We start from the raw sequence: 20,875 nt of genomic DNA on the forward strand, positions 1-20,875 counted from the left end.
CTTGGTTGTCACTTAGCTTTCAGTAGAGCCTTGGCAATTCACTGGGTCTCAGTTCATGCAGGTAAGATGGGGTGAGGTTGGCTACAGAGCTGGTGAAGACAGCTGGAGCAGAACTTGTTGTCTAGGCCAGGGTGCTAAGGAATAGAGGGGCATGTTGGAACCTACCCCAGAAGCCTCAGCTCTGAGCAGTGTGGTGATAGACTCATGTGCTGGGGGCCAGTACGCAGCTGACTTGGCAATCCAGGGAAGTAGGGCCAGGGATTTCCATGTCCCTGTGTCTATGGCCTTTTTTCCTTTCAGCTTTGTTGGCTCAAAGAATTACTTCAACCTTGTCAGCTGTAAGTTTAGCAAAAGGAAGCCAGCTACGTATTCTGCAGTGTAACGCCGGCTCCAGCTATGGTGCTCTTGAATTCAGCAGTGTGAATCCAAAGAAGCCCTGAAGCCTTTGCCTCTCTGTTTAAAGCAGCGGAGCTTCTAATCAAAGTTTCATGCTTTCTTCATTGCATTATCTTTGCAATGAAACAAAAAGCCAACACTTTTTCCTTGGCTTTCTGTGCTAAATTTATTTTGGTGCTACAAAGGCCTTGGTTCTGGTCTCTAAAACACCAGTGTAGATCAAACAGTGATTCCACTGAGCTGGGCTGCACTGGTGTCAAAGAGCAGAAGGAGGGGGCTTTGCTTTTCTTACTTTAGGAATGTAATAATGTACAGCTGTGGTCTAAGAGAGAAGAGTTAACTCCAGGGGGAATTGAAGTCATAAGTGCATTGGTGCATTGCTTTTCAGCAGATCTGTAACAGCTGGTCTGTATTTCAGCCTGAAGTGGGTCTCTGGCTACTGCTGAGCTCCCTTCTTAAGACACAGTGTCCTCTGTTCACATATGGAGGTTAATGATGTCCGTATTAGCCAAAATGGAAAACCTGGCACATACCACAAGGTTGAGAACTGGGAGTTCCTCAGGTGTCAGTTTAATGTATACAGGGCTTGCCACAACATCCTGTGCTTGTTGAACAGTTCTTGTTTGAGAAGACTGAACAGGAATTCATAGCTTCAAGTAGTCCTATTTGTTTTCTTAGGAAAACCAAGCACAGCAAGGCTACGTGAACTGCTGTAAATAGCATGGGCACATTGGATGCAGACATTGTGCCACCTGCTTTCTAACTCCACCAGGGATTTGTTACAAGACCCAAGGTTTGTGTTTTAACACGAAGACAAAGTGAGCTTAGACCCTCATAGGCCCTGTGGTCTCACTAAGGCCAACAGGATAGGAAGGGCAGAACTGGAGGAGCCCACCTTTAATGTGGATGTCTAGTTGCTTCTCCTTGGCCCTGCAGTAATGAATCCCACTTTGTCCTCCTGTAATCCTTACTGTGACCAGGCAAGCAGAAAGGGTAGGATACATGGTGGGGATGGTCTAACTCACTGCACATATGAAGGGCCTTTGTGTTCCTTGTTTCAATGTGAAACTCCCTTTTTTTTTTTCCTCTTGCAGAGCACAGGCCTGGTGATCAGCAATTTTCCCTAGGACAAATTTCCTCAGGTCTCTGCCATTGTCTTCTACCAGACTTTCAGTACTCCTGTTGTCTTCCTTTCCTGTTCTAGTTTTGATTTTATATGGTGCTTGAACCACCCTGTTTCTTCATCTTTATTTCTGCCTGGAAGATGATAGCAAGAGAAAAATGGGAAGACTTCTTATGCTGGGAGACACTAAAAGCTGTTGCCACCCAGTCTTTGATAGTCTTGGTGCTGCTGGAACATTTGCAATGGTGCAGCAGTGGCTGCACTAAATGGCTTGCCTTAGCCCCCCACTTTGCTGGCTCTTGCAAGCATGGATGTGCCTCCTACTTGAGCATTGCCTTTGCACTTTGGTAAGTAACAACCTTAAGTTGCAGTCATTTTAGGTGCTCAGAGGTTTATCAGCTTTGATGCCTGCACCTCCTGGGTTGTGCTCCTCCACCCAGTGAGACCTCATTTAGTGGATGCAGGAGGAATCTGCTGTGCCCTAGGAGCTCCTGTTTCCACCTGGGAGGTGTTCTCGGTACTCCCCCCCGAGCCATGGCCTGTGCTGCGCAGGGTGCTTCCTCGTGTTTGTTTCTGTCTCTTTCCATGGCTTCACAGGGGTAATGAGAAATAAATGTTCTTCCCCCTTGTGCTGACAGCTTGGTGGCCAAGGCGTTCATCTGGAAGATGGGAGACTTGCTCTGCAACTGCTGTTACAAAAATGGCAGATAAAAAGGGATCGATTTTTGATCTATTGTTTTACGGATAGGGGTGCATGGGGGGGGGAATATGCTGCTGCATCTGCTTATTAAACCTGCACGTGTAACTGAGGGAGAAGACCAACGGTATTCCCATCAGAGGCTCTCTGATTCTGTAGTCACCATCATGTTGCCAACCACAGTGCCTGGGCCTTGCCCTCTGTGCCAAGGAGTACAGAAGTGCCAAATCTATCCTGAAAGCTGGAGGCTGCAACTTCTCTGCCTCTTTGTGGACTTAAGCCTAGATATTTTGATGGTCTGTGAAGTCTCCTGGGGGTGTTCAGCTGTGAATCACGGGCTGGAACATGCCCTCAGCTTTCCCACCGGTGTCCCTGCAGAGTCAGCACCTCTCCAGTGCCGGAGCGGGTCCACAGAGCCAGCAGAAGCAGGCTGCAAAGGGCTGCCTGGGAGGAGCGTGGTTCAGCAAAGGCCGGTGCTGCGCTGGAGGCGGGGGTGGACGGAGTGAAGGGTGAGGGCGTTCATGTCTCACAGCAGCTGCAGCCCCCAGCAGGAGCGCCAGGAGGCACGTTTTCAGGCACCGCTGGGGACCGTGAGCACTCGCTGTTCCTGTTCCAAGGGACTTAGCGCTTGGTGTGGCTAACTGAAGAGCGGGCACGGAGCCAGGTGGGAAATGAGCTCACCCTGCCTACAGGGCAGCAGGAGGCGACGGGAGGTGACAGCAGCGACTGCGCTCCTCTGCTGCAGTTTACGTGGCTCGCTTTGAAACTTGCCGTGTGTGACCAGGTGGTGCCTGGTGTCGCAGCCGTGTCGCAGGATCCTGTGAGCCGGGGGCACGGCTGAGCTGGTTGGGTTCTGCCCTTGTGCCGTGGCACCCGGCGGCGCTCTGTCCGGGTGGCACTTGGTGACGCTGCCCCGGCGCGGGGCCGGCCGGTGGTGGCGTCAGGCATGAGCTGGCCGCAGCTGCACCGGGTGCAGGGCGGTCACGTCACAGGCGGTGATCTCAGCGCTCCTGAGCCGTGACACGAGTGGGGAAACGCCGCGGCTCCCAGCAGGGAGCTGCAGGAGCTGCCCTCGCACGGAAGCGACCGCAGAAGAGCTGAGCTCTTGTTGGGGCTTGCTCTCTCCCTTCCCTGCTCCTGTGCACGCACGTGCACCCCCTCCTTCCTCAAAACACCAGGGTACCGCCATCCGTAACAGCGCTTTAGCAGCAGACTAAATACTAGTTTCTGTCGCTAGAAACAGCAGTTAAGTAGGAACAAACCTACACTTACTTTTAAATTCATCTACTCCTGGTTTTTTTTTTCTTTGGGAAAGAGTATAAATACTCGTTTTATACAGGGCTTGTTTTACACAGGAAGATTCTTAACACCAAAAAAGCCTACATCTTTTTCTCCAAAATATCCATCTCCTGTTAGCAGAACCACAGCTTACAGAGCAAAATATTTACTAAATATTTAATAATATAAAATTGCAATTAATATAATGTATAATAAGACTAATATAAACCTAATATAAATAATAAATAGTAATAATATTTAATCATTGGGAGTGTTACACTCTCTTTGCTAAGGAATTTAGCTTAGAATCCAGCTTTAAAAGAGAAAATGCAGATTTTTAAGAAGTTTGGCAACTGCAGTAATTAAAATAATTAAAGCAAAAGCACCATAATAATTTTTGTATGTGCATATGTATAATATATTCATATGTGTGTGTGCATGTGTGTGTGTATACACACACACATCAATGAAAACATCAGAATTTTGCTTAAGATGTGCCCAGGTGGCTGCAGATAAGCAAACCTGAAATGTTCTTTTAAATTTCATCCCTACCTGCAGTAAAACTGCACTAGACCAGGTTGCTCCAACCCCGTCCAACCTGCCCTCGAACACTGCCAGGGACGGGGCAGCAACAGCTTCTCTGGGCAACCTGTGCCTGCACCTCACCACCCTCACAGGGAAGAATTTCTTCCTAATATCCCACCTAAACCTACCCTCTTTCAGTTGAAAGCCATTCCCCCTTGTCCTGTAAAAAGTCCCTCTCCAGCCTTCTTTAGGTACTGATAAGGCTGCTCTAAGGTCGGAGGCTTCATTCCGCTGTCTGGTGTTCAGGCTGGCTGTGCTGAGCCGTGCAGAACAGGGAGCTGGGTTGGGAAAGGGGCTCTGCTGTGTCTCTTCCCCTTTGTGTTTAGTAATCCAGACTTTATTGAGCTGAAAGGAAAAAAATGTCCGACTGCTGCTGTCAGGGCAGGCCAGGCCCCCGGTCAGGGGGGAGCCGGCTCTGGTTATTCCGGTGACTAAATAACATCAAAAATAGCACATTAACCCTTGGACTTGTGTTTGTGCTGGGCATGAGCCAGCAGATGGTCCTGCAGGATGACAAGGTGACTGGACCACTTCTCTTGGGAGAGCCAGGAGCAAGCTGTAGCAAAGTACATCAGCACGCTGAGGACAAGCCTATGGGTCAGCATCCCCATTTACTCCACATTTCCTGTGTTTTACCCAGCAGATTTTGAGGAACATGCATGTTTAACTGTCACCTTATCAGTGCAGAGAAACCAGCAGGTAGGAATCATGTTGTTTAAATATTTGAAACATAAAGGAATTATTGACAGGCAGCCAGAAAAGTAACATCAATTTACATTAACCTGGTCGAGTAGAAGGGAGATTGGAACTAGATGAGCTTTAACGTCCCTCCCAAACCAAACCATGCTATGATTCATAATGGAGAAATAATTTGAAGGTAATAAGGATGATTCAGGAAAGGCTAAAAACCTACAGCTTTTGGGGTTTGGAAACTAATACAGATTTGCTATGTACCAGCTTTTCCTTCAGCTCTTTTGCACCCTGGGTATTCTCGTCTTCCTCCTGAAGTGAAGCAGTTTCATCCCTCCCCTTGGTAAGCAGTAGGAGCATTGCAGTTGAGAATTTGGCCCAGTGTTATTTTCAATGGTCACAGTTTATTCCTCTGTTTAGCTTATGGTGTGGCTGTTTCTTTAAGATTTGCAATTTCAAAAGGGTTAATCCCTAGACAGAAAGTACTCTTTGGTGCAGTCAAACAACATGAAGAATTTGAGAACTTGAAAATAATCATCATAAACTCACAGGGTGATAATACTGTCAGGAATTTTCCATTTGCACTGAAAAGGGAGAGCGAAAAAACTCCCTGTAGAAACAGGCTTTGGATGCAGCACTCACATTGAGCAGGATCTCAGAGAAGCACAAACCATAGAGGGACTGAGGAAAAAAGACTGGCTGATCAGCAAAGGTGGATCAATTGTAGATCTGGGAAGGAACAGATAAACAGCCTGAGTTAGACCTGGCAAAGGATGTTAAAACAGCTGGTATGAAGCTCTGCAGCCACCCACATCAAGGGAAAGCAAAGGAAAGGAACGGTGTTGTTTGTAAGGAAGCACAGAGCAAAACTCACCCTGCATCATCCAGAATGTGGGTGAAATCAGTTTCCTCTGGCTGCACACACCAACCACTGCTCCTCAGGGCACATGTCTCCATCAAAGCCCCTGGCTGCCTCCAGCAGGGTCCTTTCCCTGTGCTCTCCCTTGCATCCATCCAGGGCTATCCTCCAGGGCCAGCCACAGCATGGGCTGGGAAAAATGGACCAGCTGGGCCAGCACTGAAGTGACGAAGTTTTAGCATTAAATACAGAAGGCTCAGCCTCCATCCATTGCAGCAAGGAGAACGCCTATACCCAACCACTTCAGGTACCAGCAGAAATGAAGTGTGTGCCTGGAGCTGTTCTTTCCAAGACAGGGCAGAGGGTGCTGCTGGGGAACCAGGGAGCTCATCTGCCCCCAAGCACTACATAAACATTTAACTAATACAGGTTAAAACGAGGTGAGTTGTATTTGTGATCCAGATTGATTTATGCTGTTCTTAAATAGAGAATCATTTAGCACCAACGATGAAAAGGATATCCCTACACAGTACAATGTTTAGTTTGTTTCTACATGGTTTTATCTAAAATTTAAAATATGCATTAGGGAGGTAATCAGTATTTTGTCAGTTTGTCAATACCTTCCAAAAATGTACTGACTGTGAATTAGTGAATTATTCTCTCATCTGCAATGTCAGTGAAATGAACTGTTCCAGTTACTAGCCTTGCGTAAGCTGGTCTAGAGCTATAATTACAGTACCTTGGGGCAGTCACCTAAGCAAAGCCCGTTTTACTCCTAACCCAGCCAAGGGAAACAAAGCTGAGCAAGAAGTTACTTGGCTGCAGCAGCTGCTGTGTCTCTGCCACTCTTATTTCTCTATGCAGACCAGGCCCTGTTGTATCTCAGTCCCTAGACACCTCATCACATACATGCTTGGAATATTTCTGTATACTAAATGAAATGCCTCTAGCCTCTCAAAGCATGCATCATCAGCTAGAAAGGAAATTGCACTTTAATCTCCCAGCTCCCCACTGCCACCTTCAGCAAGAAAACACAAAACCAGATTAAATAAACCTAATATTCCAGCACATTTTCTGCCTTCGTAGTTAGCTACGTGACCATTGCTTCTATGTACACATCAACGGCACTGCAGGACAGTGTGGAAAGAGTTAAGGACAGCTGTAGAAGTTGCTTAAAGAAATAAGCAGAAGACAGAGTTCTCAACTATTAACATTTATTAAAAGTTTGACCAAAGTAGTTTTATTCGCAAGTTTTGTTTACAAAAGTCTAACAGGTTTCCCCAGGTAGCCAAAAGAAACCTCCCGAACCAACGGTAGCTTTGGTTCAGAAATAACTGAACTGGCATTCCATTAGTGCCTAGAAAGCAAAACCTTAAAAACACAGTAAAGAAAAAAAATAGAGTATGTGAAACTGAGGTTTTAGTATTTGAAAGCCATCACTAGTACCACAGGCAGAGCATTCACAAGAGCCTATTTGTCCTTACTGTGTACAAGGTACAGTTGTTAGCTGTTCTCCAGGCTTTGGTTGTGTTTTCTGTCCTACAGACAGCATCACCCTTCTGCCCTGAACTGTGAAGCTGACCCTCCCACTTGCTTAGCTGGGCCATTTTAACATGAACCAGCCTCCCAGCAGCTTCTGCAGCTACGACTCTGGGGCTTTTCTGATCCACATACAGCTGACAAGAGGAAAACAGCCTCTTGTGAAGTGGCCACACTGCTGGCCTTCAGGTGCTGCCCTCACTTCTGCTAAGCTATGATCAGAGACACTTCAAACACCCAGTGCCATTTCAAAACTTCTTTTGCCTGAAGGCTTCATTTTGAATCAGTTCCTTGTTACAAGCCAACTTCCAAATTGTAGCAGAGCAAGCACACCCAGCTAAAGACAGCACTGTGCAAAAAGCACCGAGGAACTGCAAAGAGGCAGGATATTACATACCCAGGGCATCGCCAGCCAAACCAAACAACCCGCACCTACCAGGAATGTGTAAGGAACCTAACACACAGCTGCAGTGAGGACACTGCTTTGTGCCAAAGCCCTTTTCACCCAAATTAGAACTTTGCACTTTGCTGAACCAGTCTGAGGTCCCTTGGAAAGAAAGTCAGCAGTTTCACTGAAAAGCATGCAAAGATTTGGCAAGATACTTCAGATTTATAGCAACAGCACATCCTGCCTCCATTTTAAAGCTATGTACCTCCTGTTGCCTTGGGGATACTTAACAAACCTTCCTAATTTAAGAACACAGATTCCCTTACCAAATTCCACAGCCTTCTAGAGACTGAAGTGCTCCAGCCCTTGCTTCCACTGTTCTCAGCCCATCTCTACCTCTAAACAGGGTGTATAATGCACGAAGGTTTTACCATAGTTAAGACACGGAAGTGGAGCAGAAAAGGAGAAAAGATCCAACCAAAGCAAACAAAGAGCATGAAAACAAGTAACAGTGGTTCAGGATTATCCAAGCATATCCAGGCAGTACAGATGCAAGTTCCTGCAGAGTGAATTCACAGCCAAGAAGGAAAACAAGGGAGAGAGTATAGCCATTACAGACAACTCAAAACATACTGGTGTAATGGAACAATAATCCTTCAAAGGTACTGAATTCTGTTTGAACTCAGGTGGGGATGCTGTGGGGAAATCATGTTAAAGGTTAGTAAAACAGCTGTATCATTATGCAAGTCAGATCTGATTATCCATTAACTGCTAGTCTCCATTTACCAGTTCAAAAGAACCTAAGTCTGGAACCCTAGTTTATCACAGCTGGTAGCTCATAGCCCAAAATGCTTTACTTCAATTATTTTATCTAGTTATTAACAGTAATCTTTCAGACTAGTTACCTAAGTCCACTTCAACTGTTTGATTCCAATCTTCAATCCCATTGTTAAAACAGGTATACAGTCCCACCATGGCATTTGGTGCATTTATCACATTGCTCTGGGAAACCCACCACTATGTTTCCCATCCCAGAATCATCCTTAACCCAGCAGAGAAACTGAAAGCCATCAGGCAGGACAAATACACACACCACCTTGTCACAAGTCAGTGGAAATACCTGCTGGTTCATGGTGGGTCACACAGAGATATTCTGACAAAGCATCCTTCTGCACAAAATTTGGTTTCAAAATTCAGCTATTCAATGTCTGTGTATTATAAAACATTTAGATAAAATTTAAGTGTTCAATCTTGGAAGATGTACACACCTCATCAGTTCCCCAGGAAAAAATCTGTTAGCAATTAGAAAAATCTGTGTACAAGATTTATGGGAAATCCAACACTTGATTCTTTGCCTTTTCCAAGGTTAAATGTGATTTTGTTCAGTTTCCTCTTATTAGAGTTTTCTTGGTTTACTCAATGCATCACAGAATGCACCAGAACACCATGACACGTTACCTGGTAATTTGTGCTATCCAATCTAGAAGGTAGCTTTAAAGGAAGCACCACAGGAGTTAAATTTTTAAGGCTTAGATTAGCTAAAACTAAACCTGCAGCTTAATTTTACTATTCAGAAACCAATTTCAGTATTTGCTTTGCAGCTTCTGAACATACTCCAGCAACATTCATCCTTTCTGATCCCACCAGGACTGTATTTAGATTTTTCTATCAAGTTAGCATTAACCCAAAGAAGACAGAGACGTAGCATTGAACTTCTGTTTTAATGGTCTCAAATTCTGTGACAGATTTTTGGTCAAGTTTCCATTTTAAAAAATTTATCGATTTTATAGACTAATAACTTAAACTGCCACAAAACAAATGGTCCACAAACATTCCTTTCCTTCTGAAGCTTTTACGATGCATTGTAATCATTAACCAGTCTTTTACTATTAAACTTAAATGGCCAATTGAGACAAACAGTTCTGAGACCGTTCTTCCACCACTGATTAAAACTGAGGTGGCAGCTGATGGACAGAATTTTCATTTAGCCTTCTGGGCCTTCTGGGCAGACTTTGTGACCTTGCCAGCTCCTCCGGCCTTCTTGTCAACTGCCTTGATGACACCAACAGCAACCGTCTGTCTCATGTCACGCACAGCAAAACGACCTGGAAACAGAAACATAGTTTGACTTTTGTCCAAGGCTCCATTCCCGCAGCATTATGCATACAGCAGCAACATGCAACTTGGGATAGACTGGGCCAATACCACTTTAGTGCACTAAAACGCATGAGACTGGGACAGTGAGACATAATTATCTGGAGAATATCCCTGTACCCTTGAAGCTGTGGTCCTACCTTGGAAGTGTCTGCTGACATCACAGCTTTTGACGGCGTTTCCGAAAACACACTCTATCCCGACACAAGAAATTAAGAAGCATCTTTTCCAAACCATCAATATTAACGTTTTAGGAGATGCCTTACCGAGAGGAGGATAGTCAGAGAAGCTCTCAACACACATGGGTTTGCCAGGGATCATATCAACGATGGCAGCATCTCCAGATTTCAGGAATTTGGGGCCATCCTCCAGCTTTTTGCCGGAACGACGATCGATCTTCTCTTTGAGCTCAGCGAACTTGCACGCAATGTGAGCAGTATGGCAATCCAGCACAGGGGCATAACCAGCGCTGATTTGGCCAGGGTGGTTCAGGATAATGACCTAAACAACCCAGAAAGCCAAGTTAACACCTAGGTAATTTTTAGTACTGGTGTGGTCCTACACAAAGACTGGGTTTTCGCATGCCCACATGCAGGTTTCAGAGCTGTATTTCAAGTGTCTTCAGAGAGCTGTAAAAATTACCTGTGCAGTGAAGCCAGCAGCTTCCATTGGAGGATCATTCTTGCTGTCACCAGCAACATTGCCACGGCGAACATCTTTCACAGACACATTCTTAACATTGAAGCCAACATTGTCACCAGGTAGAGCTTCACTCAGCGCTTCATGGTGCATCTCAACAGATTTTACTTCAGTTGTAACATTGACCGGGGCAAATGTAACCACCATGCCTGGCTTGAGAACACCAGTTTCCACACGGCCAACTGGTACAGTACCAATGCCTGCAAAACAGATGATCAGTAATTCAGCTCAATGAATATATGCCCTTACAGGAAAGGACGGCATTCTACTTTTCCACTTAAAGCAAAAAAAAAAAGCTCTCAGGCAAAAAAACTGCATTCCTGTCCCATGCATTAGCTGTTGCTGCCTAGTGAGTGGCATTACAGGGAACACATACCGCCAATTTTGTAGACATCTTGAAGAGGCAGACGCAGAGGTTTGTCAGTTGGACGAGTTGGTGGCAGGATGCAGTCCAAGGCTTCAAGAAGGGTGGTTCCACTGGCATTGCCATCCTTCCGGGTAACCTTCCATCCTTTGAACCAGGGCATCTATAAGAAAAACAAACCCAAGCATAAACTGTCTGCCAATTTTAATGGCACAATACTAGAAAAGACCAAGTGGTCTTATCTTAGCATTATCTTGGTATATTATGGCAGAGTAAGAATTTGTGAAATGCTGCGAATTTTGACCTTGGCACTTCCAAACTAACTTAAAAAAAAAAAAAGGTGCATTTTACTGTCGCATAATTTATTTCCATAACCCTCTAAATTTTATTTCTTAATATAAACAGATGTCAAACCTACGTTAGAGCTAGGCTCCAACATGTTGTCTCCGTTCCAACCAGAAATTGGCACAAAAGCTACAGTATCTGGGTTGTAGCCGATCTTCTTGATGTAAGTGCTGACTTCTTTGACAATCTCTTCATATCTCTTCTGGCTGTAAGGTGGCTCGGTGGAATCCATCTTGTTGACACCAACAATCAGCTGTTTTACACCCAGGGTGTAAGCCAGAAGGGCATGCTCACGGGTCTGCCCGTTCTTGGAAATACCAGCCTCAAACTCACCAACACCAGCAGCAACGATCAGGACTGCACAATCAGCCTGTGAAAAGAGGACGAAAAACACCCTCGTTGTAATAGTTGCATATGTGTCAAGGCATTAGGGGAACCCCCACCCAGCCAAGCCAGGAACAATCTGCCTGAACTCTTAAAATCTTTAGTTCCATTTACACACCTGAGAAGTTCCAGTAATCATGTTCTTGATGAAGTCTCTGTGTCCAGGAGCATCAATGATGGTGACGTAGTATTTGCTAGTTTCAAATTTCCACAGGGAAATATCAATAGTAATACCACGCTCACGCTCAGCCTTCAGCTTGTCCAAGACCCAGGCATATTTGAAGGAACCCTTGCCCATCTATGGATTAAAATCAAAAAGGTTTTTTTTCCCAGTTTTTTTGATTATGCATTTGCATTTACTTCAAAAAGACCATGCACTGACTGGAGAGCAAATTCTAAGAATAGATAATGGTGTAACACCGAAAAAAGTTACTGCTTGTACAAGAAGACACAAGATACACTTGGCACTACCAGTGAGAGATGCCAACTGTTTTCTGTTATTTAACCTGTTGACAGTTTAGCCCTCTCGACAGCTTGTTAATTGTGCTAACACATCCTTATGATAGATCTCTTGAGCCCGAGTCCAACTATCAAGTGTCCTCTACAAATGTAAGTGCTTACTAGTGCAATCCCTGTGATTATCAACATTTTCACTGCCACTCAGCCCAACATTTGCTACATTTCATTCTGTTGTGTGGTTATTAAAACCTATCCTGTCACTACACAGGAAAATAAGAAAAATTATGACTGATAAAGCTTTCTGCAAGTTCTATCACCAAAATCCCTACCTTTCACATTTTCAGAAGTAAACCTTAACTACATGCATGCAATGACTGAAGCTGGGAATTCAGCTTATTTTCCAATTACACAAATATGGCTTTACACCACCTTTCTTTTCCCTAGTCCCACACTTCACAGTTTGAGCTTTGCCACCTAACGTAATGGCGGATTCAGTACTTCAGCCCTTGTTCTGCTAGGTGGACAACTGCAACCAAACCGCCTCCCTGTGGCCACAGCACAACCGACGCGCTTGTCTGGCTACCAGGACAGTCGCAACCAAGCTGCCTCCCTGTGGCCACAAAGCAGTTTGCAACTCAAGTTTTGGAACCAAGTCTCGTTTCATTCCTGAGCCCTGAAATACTGCCGCATGTCCCATGCCCACACACCTCAGCAGCTTCCTTCTCGAACTTCTCGATGGTCCTCTTGTCGATACCACCGCATTTGTAGATGAGGTGACCAGTGGTGGTGGACTTGCCAGAATCGACGTGGCCGATGACGACGATGTTGATGTGGGTCTTCTCCTTTCCCATTTTTGGATGTTAGTCAACTTCTTTCTTTCGGCAAAGAGAACCGACACCTGGAAGCGCCCCATAAAACAAACTGGTCACACCGCCGGTGTGAACACCCCTACGGCGGGATCCGGCCGAGGGGCACCAGGCCCACGATGGCGGCGCCGCGTGTGGGGTGCCCCGGCCGAGACATGGGCCTCGGCCCGGCCCGGCCCCGCCCCGCCGCGGGAGGGGCGAAGCAGGAGAACGCCGGCCGGGGGCCCCCTCGGAGCGCCCCTCTTGTCGCCCCCTCCCCGCGCCGCCGCCGGGCTCGAGTTACCCGCGGCGGCCGAGGAGCGGAGCGGCGGCGCGGCGGGGTGACGGGCAGCACAGAGAGGGCGGGGCCGGCCCGCTCCTTTGTGTGACTCACCCCGCCCGGGCCGCGCGTCCTCCATTTTGTGGTAAGGAGCGGCCATTTTTTTACTCGTGCTCCGTTCCCCCCAGCCCCAACGGGCCCCGCCGCCGCCAGCCACGCACCGCGCGTCCCAGCCCCGCCGCCGCCCGGAACGCTTTGAGGAGCCGGCCGGGCGCCTCCCGCCCTACGCCGGCATGGGCACGCCGCTCCCCTCGCTCGAGTCCGGGAGGGAAGCGGGGAGAGAACGGAGGAGAACAGTGCGTCGCCACCAGCCCGACGTGCACTCTGCCGCCTGCCCGCTCCCGCGGTCCCTCCCTCTCCTTCCGCCTACCCCTCAGACCCCATCCCCAGCGCACCACTCCGCGGTCACGGCCACAGCCGTGCTCGGCGCCAGCCATGCCCCCAGGGTGCGCAGGCCCCCCCGCCCCTCCCGCGGTCAGGCCCGGCCCGGCCCGGCCCGCGGCCGCGTCTCTCACCGGCAAGGCGGCGGCAAACCCGGAGCGAAAAAGACCGACGGCGTGAACGCCACCCCTTATATACCCTGCGAGGGGGCGGGGTTGGAGAGACACGTCACCACTCCCGGCGGCCCCTCCGCCTCTCCTCGCAGCCGCGCCTGGCCGAAGGGCGCTTCCATCCCCGGCCCGGGGGTGCGGGTCCCAGAGGCCGGTACCGGGGTCACTCCCTACCCCGCGGGGCCACTTCCCTCCCGCCTCTACGGGAGCCCCCCCCCCCCCGCGACTTCCCCCGGTTAGCGGGGCTGCTGTGTGCTGCGGCAGCCGCGCCGGCTGGGCGGTGCTGAGCCGTGGTGGGGGAGCGGCGGGATGCCCCTTCCAGCTGCCGGGTCGGAAGCGGCCGAGGTGAACCGGGGGAGTGGGGCAGCACCGAAGTCGCAGCGGGAGCCCCGAGGGCTGGGTGCGCTGGTTAGTTCACCTCTGGTACCTGCTTAAGATCAGGGAAGCGAAGAACACCCACACACACACACCCCCCCGGAGCATCAGTGTTCCAAGTGTCCCAGAAACGGAGGCCCACCTCCTTCGCCAGGAGGGAGAGAGCAGGAAATCCAGGAAATTTACTACGCCGGAATAAGAGAGAAAAAAAGGGGAAGGGAACTGGGGGGAGAGGCACAAGCTTTTTCTTTTACTCGTCACACCATTAGAGAACAAAATTTGACTTGGCACAGACAACTTAGGCAAAAAATACAAATCAAGGTGAACACACCTTAAGTATAGATGCATCTGAAGTGTAAATGTATTAGAGAATCACTTAAGCATTAAATGATAGGGGGCCCTGCAAGGAACCCAGTTGGTAAGAAGTGCCCCCATACCGTGTTTTCACATGAGAAAACTGGCAAGCCCTATCACAGTACTTTTGAAATCATGGCAATGAGGAGTCACAGAACAGCTCACCACATCAGAAATAAAAGCCCTCGTGATTTCAGTGGATTGCTTTCTGGTTTACTCACTCCTAACTGATCTAAGAAAATCTGTTGAAAACTCAACATCTCTCAAACCTATTAATGTGAAATGAAGCTGATAGGTTGAACAATTATCTGTTTGTATTCTTTTAAAATGATCTGCAAAGGGAACAAAGCTACATGCTCTCTTTTCTTCTTCAGGTATATTATAGGCCTGTGTTAGAAGCAGTTACATATACACATCTATAATCCCATTCATTTGTTGGTATGCTCTTCAGATAGCAGTTGTAAAGCATGGAAAGGGCTTCTTCCTAAAGAGGAACAACAACAAAGTAAAAAAGCCCACTTCATGCATCTACACTTCCACTTGCCTCCAAGTTCCTCCAGCTGAGATACACCCATCATCAAATTCCCTACAGCAAGAGCTTTAAACTTAGTATTTCATGGATTGGAATGGAATTGAGTGTTTCCACAGTATCTGGTATTTTTCCATATGCAAAATAAAAAAGTGTACATTTTGTAAAACAAAATAAAAAAAAGGAATTTGAGAGATGTCACTTCAGAGAAGATGCTGAGTTTAAAATTCACCTTTTACACAAAAATCTGGTTTCAGAGTAAAACCTGCAAACAGGTTCCGGTATCATTAAATAGTTTCACTAATTTTTAAGAAAGGATTAAAGTCATCAAGTTCTTCCCCTCCTGTGTTTCTTTAGTCAGAAGATTAATGATGATGGGAAGCTAGAGATGGTTCAGCTTTCCTCAAAACTAACATAAATATTACTAGTGGCTGTTATTAGGGGCTGTTATTAGTGAAGACATTGCATGTGAAGACACAGTTACAGAAGGGCAGGAAAATGGAGGTGGATCACTTTCTGGAAGTAGAAATGCATTACCATAAAGTGATTTAGTGGCTCAGGTTGAGGACCAAAGGGTAAAATTTGGTAAGAAAGCTTAAGCAGCGCTTTTTGGGTCTCCTATAAATTCAATATAATTTGTAAATACAGCTGAAAAGCTTTATTATTCAGGATGGTTTGAAGTTAGCTTCTAAGATGTGCATTGCAGTAGGGGGTACTTTTAATGGACTGATCTGTCAGAGTAACCATTCTCATAAAAAGGTAGGTTAACATTTCCCAAATGTAGTCAATGACTTGTGCCTCAACAGGGAGAGGAGACAGGAAATGTTACTGATTTCTCACATGACCCATAATAAACTGCACATTTCTTTTTTGAAGGGACTTTTTTTTTATTTTTTAGAAGACTACTTAATAAATAAAGGCACTTAGAACTACACATTTCTAAAGATGGCAATTTCTGTGGTGTGTACATAGCTGAAAGCTATGAAAGCTGAATTTGTTCGATGAACTTTAACCACAGTCCAAGTTTACAACAGTTGTTTTTTTTTCCCCACCTTTGTTTCTTTGAGTTTTCAAAAGAATGTTATTATTTCCTCTTTAATCTGTCTAATACATGCTTTTATTCTCTCAACAACTAGTTTATCTCTCATTGTCTTTTCTATTAGTGGAACATTCCTATTATCAATTTCACAAATATTTATACAGCTGCGGAGCTTCAGATATATCAGTAGCCTCACATAATTCAGTGGAAACGCATTCTGAAGAATCCTCTCAGCTAGCACAGACAGACACACACTGGACTGCATCCTGTATGCAAAGAGCCTGTTAAAAGTTTCTGATTTTGTTCATTTGGAAAAGCTCATCTCTTTGTTATGAAACACTAAGGAAGAAACAGAAATAAGAGGTTTTAAGAAGTCAAGGTCTTTCAGGCTTTGGAATAGTGCTTATTAAATCCAGACTGACTTCAGAAATAGGAAGACTTTGTGGAGAAAAGTTACTCATTCTCCCTCGACCACTGGTGAGCATAAGCTATGTCCACACCTACCTCCAGTGTAAGAACACATAGAGGGGTTCACTAAAGCATTTCTAATGTAGGAACCTATAGAATAGCCACTATTTAAAAAAGGGGGTTGGATCTCAGATCAAGTGATATTAAAATGAAAGCTATGCTGTCAGTATACATAAGCCAAATATTCTAACTTTAAAAATAAATGTTAACTGGATTTGAGATCATAGAAACTACTGTGGCGTTACTTTCATTTTAGCAGGAGGTTCCACTGCATACAGAATGTGCTATAAGTTTAGAACACAGTCACAGCCAGTGAAATCATTCTAGAGAATAAAAGATGTGCTCACTGAACATCTCTGAAGCATTTTTAACTCTCTTCCACATACATGTGGAAGTGGGATTTTTTTGGTTGGACTCCTGCACAAAGATGAAGGTAACGAGTGCTTATACAGCTATTTTATCTGCAAAGAACAAGGTCATTCAGGAGTGTAAGCAAAATGAGTTAATAAGCACAAAACTTTAAACACAGATCTGATGAACTATTTATCAAGCTTACTATATATGCAAGAGGCACCAAAATTTCTTGAGGGCACTTTTAGAAAGTGTGATGGAAAAGCACTCCAAAATTACCAATAGTAATTGGTCATTAGCAAAACCAGATTCTAGTACCAGCATTATTTAGTAATACAATTAACCCCCTACTGTGAAATGCTTTCTAATAGCTACATTAACAATTATCATTGTAATTAGTCCAAATGTTTGACATAAAATATAGCTTGAGCACACACAGCTTTACTTGCATCTGTAAGTGCTCTTCAATGCATTGATTCTTAATAGAAATAAAAAGCACCTGTATCTGTTTATGAAATATTTTCCATGATCCTAACCTTTACTATCAGATTTTACAATCATCTGTTTAATAAATAACAACTGATAATATAAAGGTGTTATTCTTGTATGAAAAGATTCAATATAAGCCCCTCTTAAAAAAAAAAAAAAACCAAATAAATGGTTTAACTGAACTGGGTGAGGTAATTTAAACTACTTGGGAAAAAAGCTACTTTTGAAAGTTATTTAGCTCTGTACTACTAGCTGATATTTTTATATAAATAAAATCACTTGGTAAAAGAAAAAGACAACAGTAAATACACCTTAACTTACGGTTTTAGGAGACAACAGAGAACAAACTCTTTCATCCTTGGAAGTCTTTAAGGCCTGGATAAAGCCCTCAACAAACTTGTCTGATCTCACAGCTGAGCTTGCTTATAGGTTCAGAAAATAAGGTCTTACAGTAGGAGGTAAAACTATTGAGAGTACTATTGAGATGAAGCAGCAGCTACAGTTTCAAAGGCTTCTGAATAACTTAACATGAGCCTCTTAAAAAGGCATTGTTCCTCCTAAAACAAAATTTCCTGTGGGGAGGCACTACCATTCCAGTTACAGCAGGTGAAGGACTGTCCTCTAAGCATTAGTCTGCTTTAAAGAAAGTCCTTTGGACAATCTTTTCAAACCACATTTATCCACAGCATGAGAAGGCTAATTTATGCTGAATATTTAGTACCAGTTGATCCTAATACTGAATGTTTAGTGCTAGTTGAACTGAGATGCTGAAGGTTTAGGGTCAGACAGAGTGGGTATCACACAGTATCACAGTATGCTGGAGATTGGAAGGGACCTGAACTGCCAGAGCAGGAGATGTTACACAGGAATGTGTCCAGGCGGGCTTTGAATGTCTCCAGGGAAGGAGACTCCACAACCTCCCTGGGCAGCCTGTTCCAGTGTTCCGTCACCCTCACTGAGAAGAAGTTCCTTCTCAAGTTTAAGTGGGTATGCTGCAGATGTGACCAGAACTAACAGCAGTATTTAAACCTCTGCTCCATTTTCTAAACCTCTGTTGAGGTCTGCATTACTGAGCTAGAAAATGAAAATATCTGATTTAGAGTAGAAGTGTTTTACACAAGGTGGCTGCTTCAGTAAGACTGTTCTGGAAATGAACAGTGAATGGGAAGGTACATGCAGACAACTACAGGACTTCAGATCCAAGCAGTAATTCCTCCTTTAGTTTAACCAAAATGTTCACCTTACAAAGGTTCATATACTTCATTAGTGCTAGGCTAATTTACACCAGACGATGACCTGGCTCCAGGCAAAAAGCAGGGTTACTAGACACCAATGCAGAATAAAGGTGAAGGGCTGATGAAGTAACCGCCATTATGGAGAAACAATATAATTTGTTAAACTGTTCTGTGGTTTTGCATTAGTGTTTTCTACTAGCAAACAGGTCACAGCATTTGCTCCTCTTCCCTAAATGGAATCACATTTTTGCTATGTCCTACCACCTTTTGGACACCCTACATGAATGGTAAGCCCTTCTAGGAGTTCAATTCAAAGAATACCCTAAATAGAAGAATAAAATTACATATATATATATATATATATATATGAAATAGTGCACTGTGTATAAATAAAGTGTCCGTTACCGAGCATAAATCACTGGACAAGGGCAGTTTGGATCTTTTTCTCAATTTATCATGAACCTCCCAAATTCCATTTTAAAGCTCTGGTCTCTTCTGCTAAAAGTCATTTTGTCAAAACCAACACATTCATCCTTTTGTGCTCATAAGCCTCTGATGAAACCTTTTTGTGGGACCTCAACTCCTCACCCACTGACCATGCATTTTAGAGTTCTTCTCTGAGCCTTCGCAGGAATTGAGCTCTCCTCTAATAGCTTTGCTAAATGTCCACTCATATGGTTAATTTTGCTGTCTCTTAGTGTAGTAGGTTTGGAGCTGGCCTGTGCACTTAGCAAGCTGGAAGAGCATGAACAGAAAACCTGTGATTCCCTGTTGTCACCTTATAGACTTTTTGCATTCCCCCCTTTCTGCCTCTCCTACTGACCCAAGTAAAGACAAGTTTTCAAGGAGGAAGACAAAGTCTATGAGTAGATTCCTAGAAAGGGGTTTATATGAATCAAGGAAACCTGAGATGCAGCTTTTGAGAGAGAAACATAAAGCTGATTTTGGTGCAGACTGCAAAAGTATGCAAAAAATTTTAGACAACAACAACAAATTTAGTGGATGGATAGGCCAAAGGAGAAAGAAGGGCTAGTAAGGATGGTGCAGACACATCCAGCTTTTCAGCTGAAGTGCCATCCATTGTTCTGTCTCCTGTCTTGACACTGCTCTGATTTTGAGTCTTGGCACCACTCCAGCCATAGGATCAGCTTCCACTGCACTCACAAGTACATCATTCTCACTATGTGGTAACTGCAGTAACCAAAAGTGGTGCGAGTCAAGTCATTTAGATGCCTTGCTCAGATTTAGTGTATATAGCATATGCTTGACATTTATTCAATTAATTTAGATTTGAGATGATTAAAGTTTAGAAAGATTTCCAAGAAGGATTATGGGAATAGATCTAGATCTGGAAAAGTACTTCTACTTTACCTGTTCAAGCTATACCAAGTTACTGAAAGGCAGTTTGGCTTAGTCTCCAGAATTCCACATGACAGAAAATCCTATAAAGGAAGAATCACAAGTCTGGGCACAAAGGCATAAGAAGACTCAACATTGTTGGTAGTGAAGTTAAGGTAGAAACAAGCCAATTATTTGTAATTGGCAATGAACAGTGAGAACAGCTTGCTAAAAGCAGTAAGCCAACAGATGAAGAAGTGCTCAATATTTAACAATGTAAGTAAAAAAACCTCAAACACAATGAAAGAGAAAGAACTTGACTGGGGGAGAGGGAGAACAGAAGGTGTCATTTACTTAAAATGCTGCCTTTGGTTTTAGTTAGCTAACTCCAATACAGTCTCTTTTTGACCAGATGAAGCTATCTCAGAGCCACTACTGATTACCTTTGAAAACTATGGAAAGGGAAGGTTCCAAAACACTGGAAGATTAAAGATTAGAGAAGAAAAAAAAAAAAATCCTCCCTAAATTGGGGAAGGGGTGGGAAGAGAAGAGGAAAAAAAAGGAAGAAAGAGCACACACATGAGCTGATGAGATGGGCAGTTATGGAACAGTTGGTCTGATTTCAATTCCTGGAATAACATATTGGAACAAATTAACTATTTTTAGAAGAGAATAGGTTGATAAGTAACAGCCCCAGACTTGTTAGGAGCAGATTGCATCAAACTAATCTTTCCTACTGTGACAGGTTTAACAGGCTCATGGATGGGGAAATGTGGATATCATTTAACTTAAAGGAAGACTTGACATTCCTTACAGGCAACTTGCATAAGTAAGCACAGCAAATATTGGACAAACTGGATGTGCAGACCATCTGAACCTGACACATGCACAAAGCAATTACCAATAGCACTATGAAAGGCTGTATCAAATCAGTTTCTGTGGACAGAGACATTATTCCATCATATAAACATACAGTTATAAATATGCACAAATGTAATTTT

General features: G+C 44.6%; 1 protein-coding gene across 1 annotated transcript; it reads right to left on the reverse strand.

The window, feature by feature from the left end:
* Window positions 1–9,257: 9,257 nt before the first annotated feature.
* EEF1A1 (eukaryotic translation elongation factor 1 alpha 1) lies at window positions 9,258–12,883 on the reverse strand. Its single transcript, XM_062608210.1, has 7 exons — window positions 12,668–12,883; window positions 11,620–11,799; window positions 11,191–11,487; window positions 10,785–10,935; window positions 10,352–10,608; window positions 9,976–10,210; window positions 9,258–9,660 (listed from the first exon to the last, which is right to left on the reverse strand). Exons 1-7 carry the CDS (start codon window positions 12,809–12,811, stop codon window positions 9,536–9,538), a joined length of 1,389 nt encoding a protein of 462 aa, XP_062464194.1. The 5' UTR covers window positions 12,812–12,883; the 3' UTR covers window positions 9,258–9,535.
* Between the last annotated feature and the right edge of the window lie 7,992 nt (window positions 12,884–20,875).

Source organism: Pezoporus occidentalis, unplaced genomic scaffold, assembly GCF_034315485.1.
Source record: "Pezoporus occidentalis ecotype Australia unplaced genomic scaffold, CSIRO_AGI_Poc_V1 ctg13, whole genome shotgun sequence".
NCBI classification, from domain to species: Eukaryota; Metazoa; Chordata; class Aves; order Psittaciformes; family Psittacidae; genus Pezoporus; species Pezoporus occidentalis.

Excerpts from the sequence above, each read along its gene's own strand:
- EEF1A1 (XM_062608210.1), bottom strand. The coding sequence starts at position 12,811 with ATGGGAAAGGAGAAGACCCACATCAACATCGTCGTCATCGGCCACGTC. Across the intron at positions 11,800-12,667 it reads TCGAGAAGGAAGCTGCTGAG|ATGGGCAAGGGTTCCTTCAA; the intron begins GTGTGTGGGCAT and ends TTTAATCCATAG. Across the intron at positions 10,609-10,784 it reads AGATGTCTACAAAATTGGCG|GCATTGGTACTGTACCAGTT; the intron begins GTATGTGTTCCC and ends TCTGTTTTGCAG.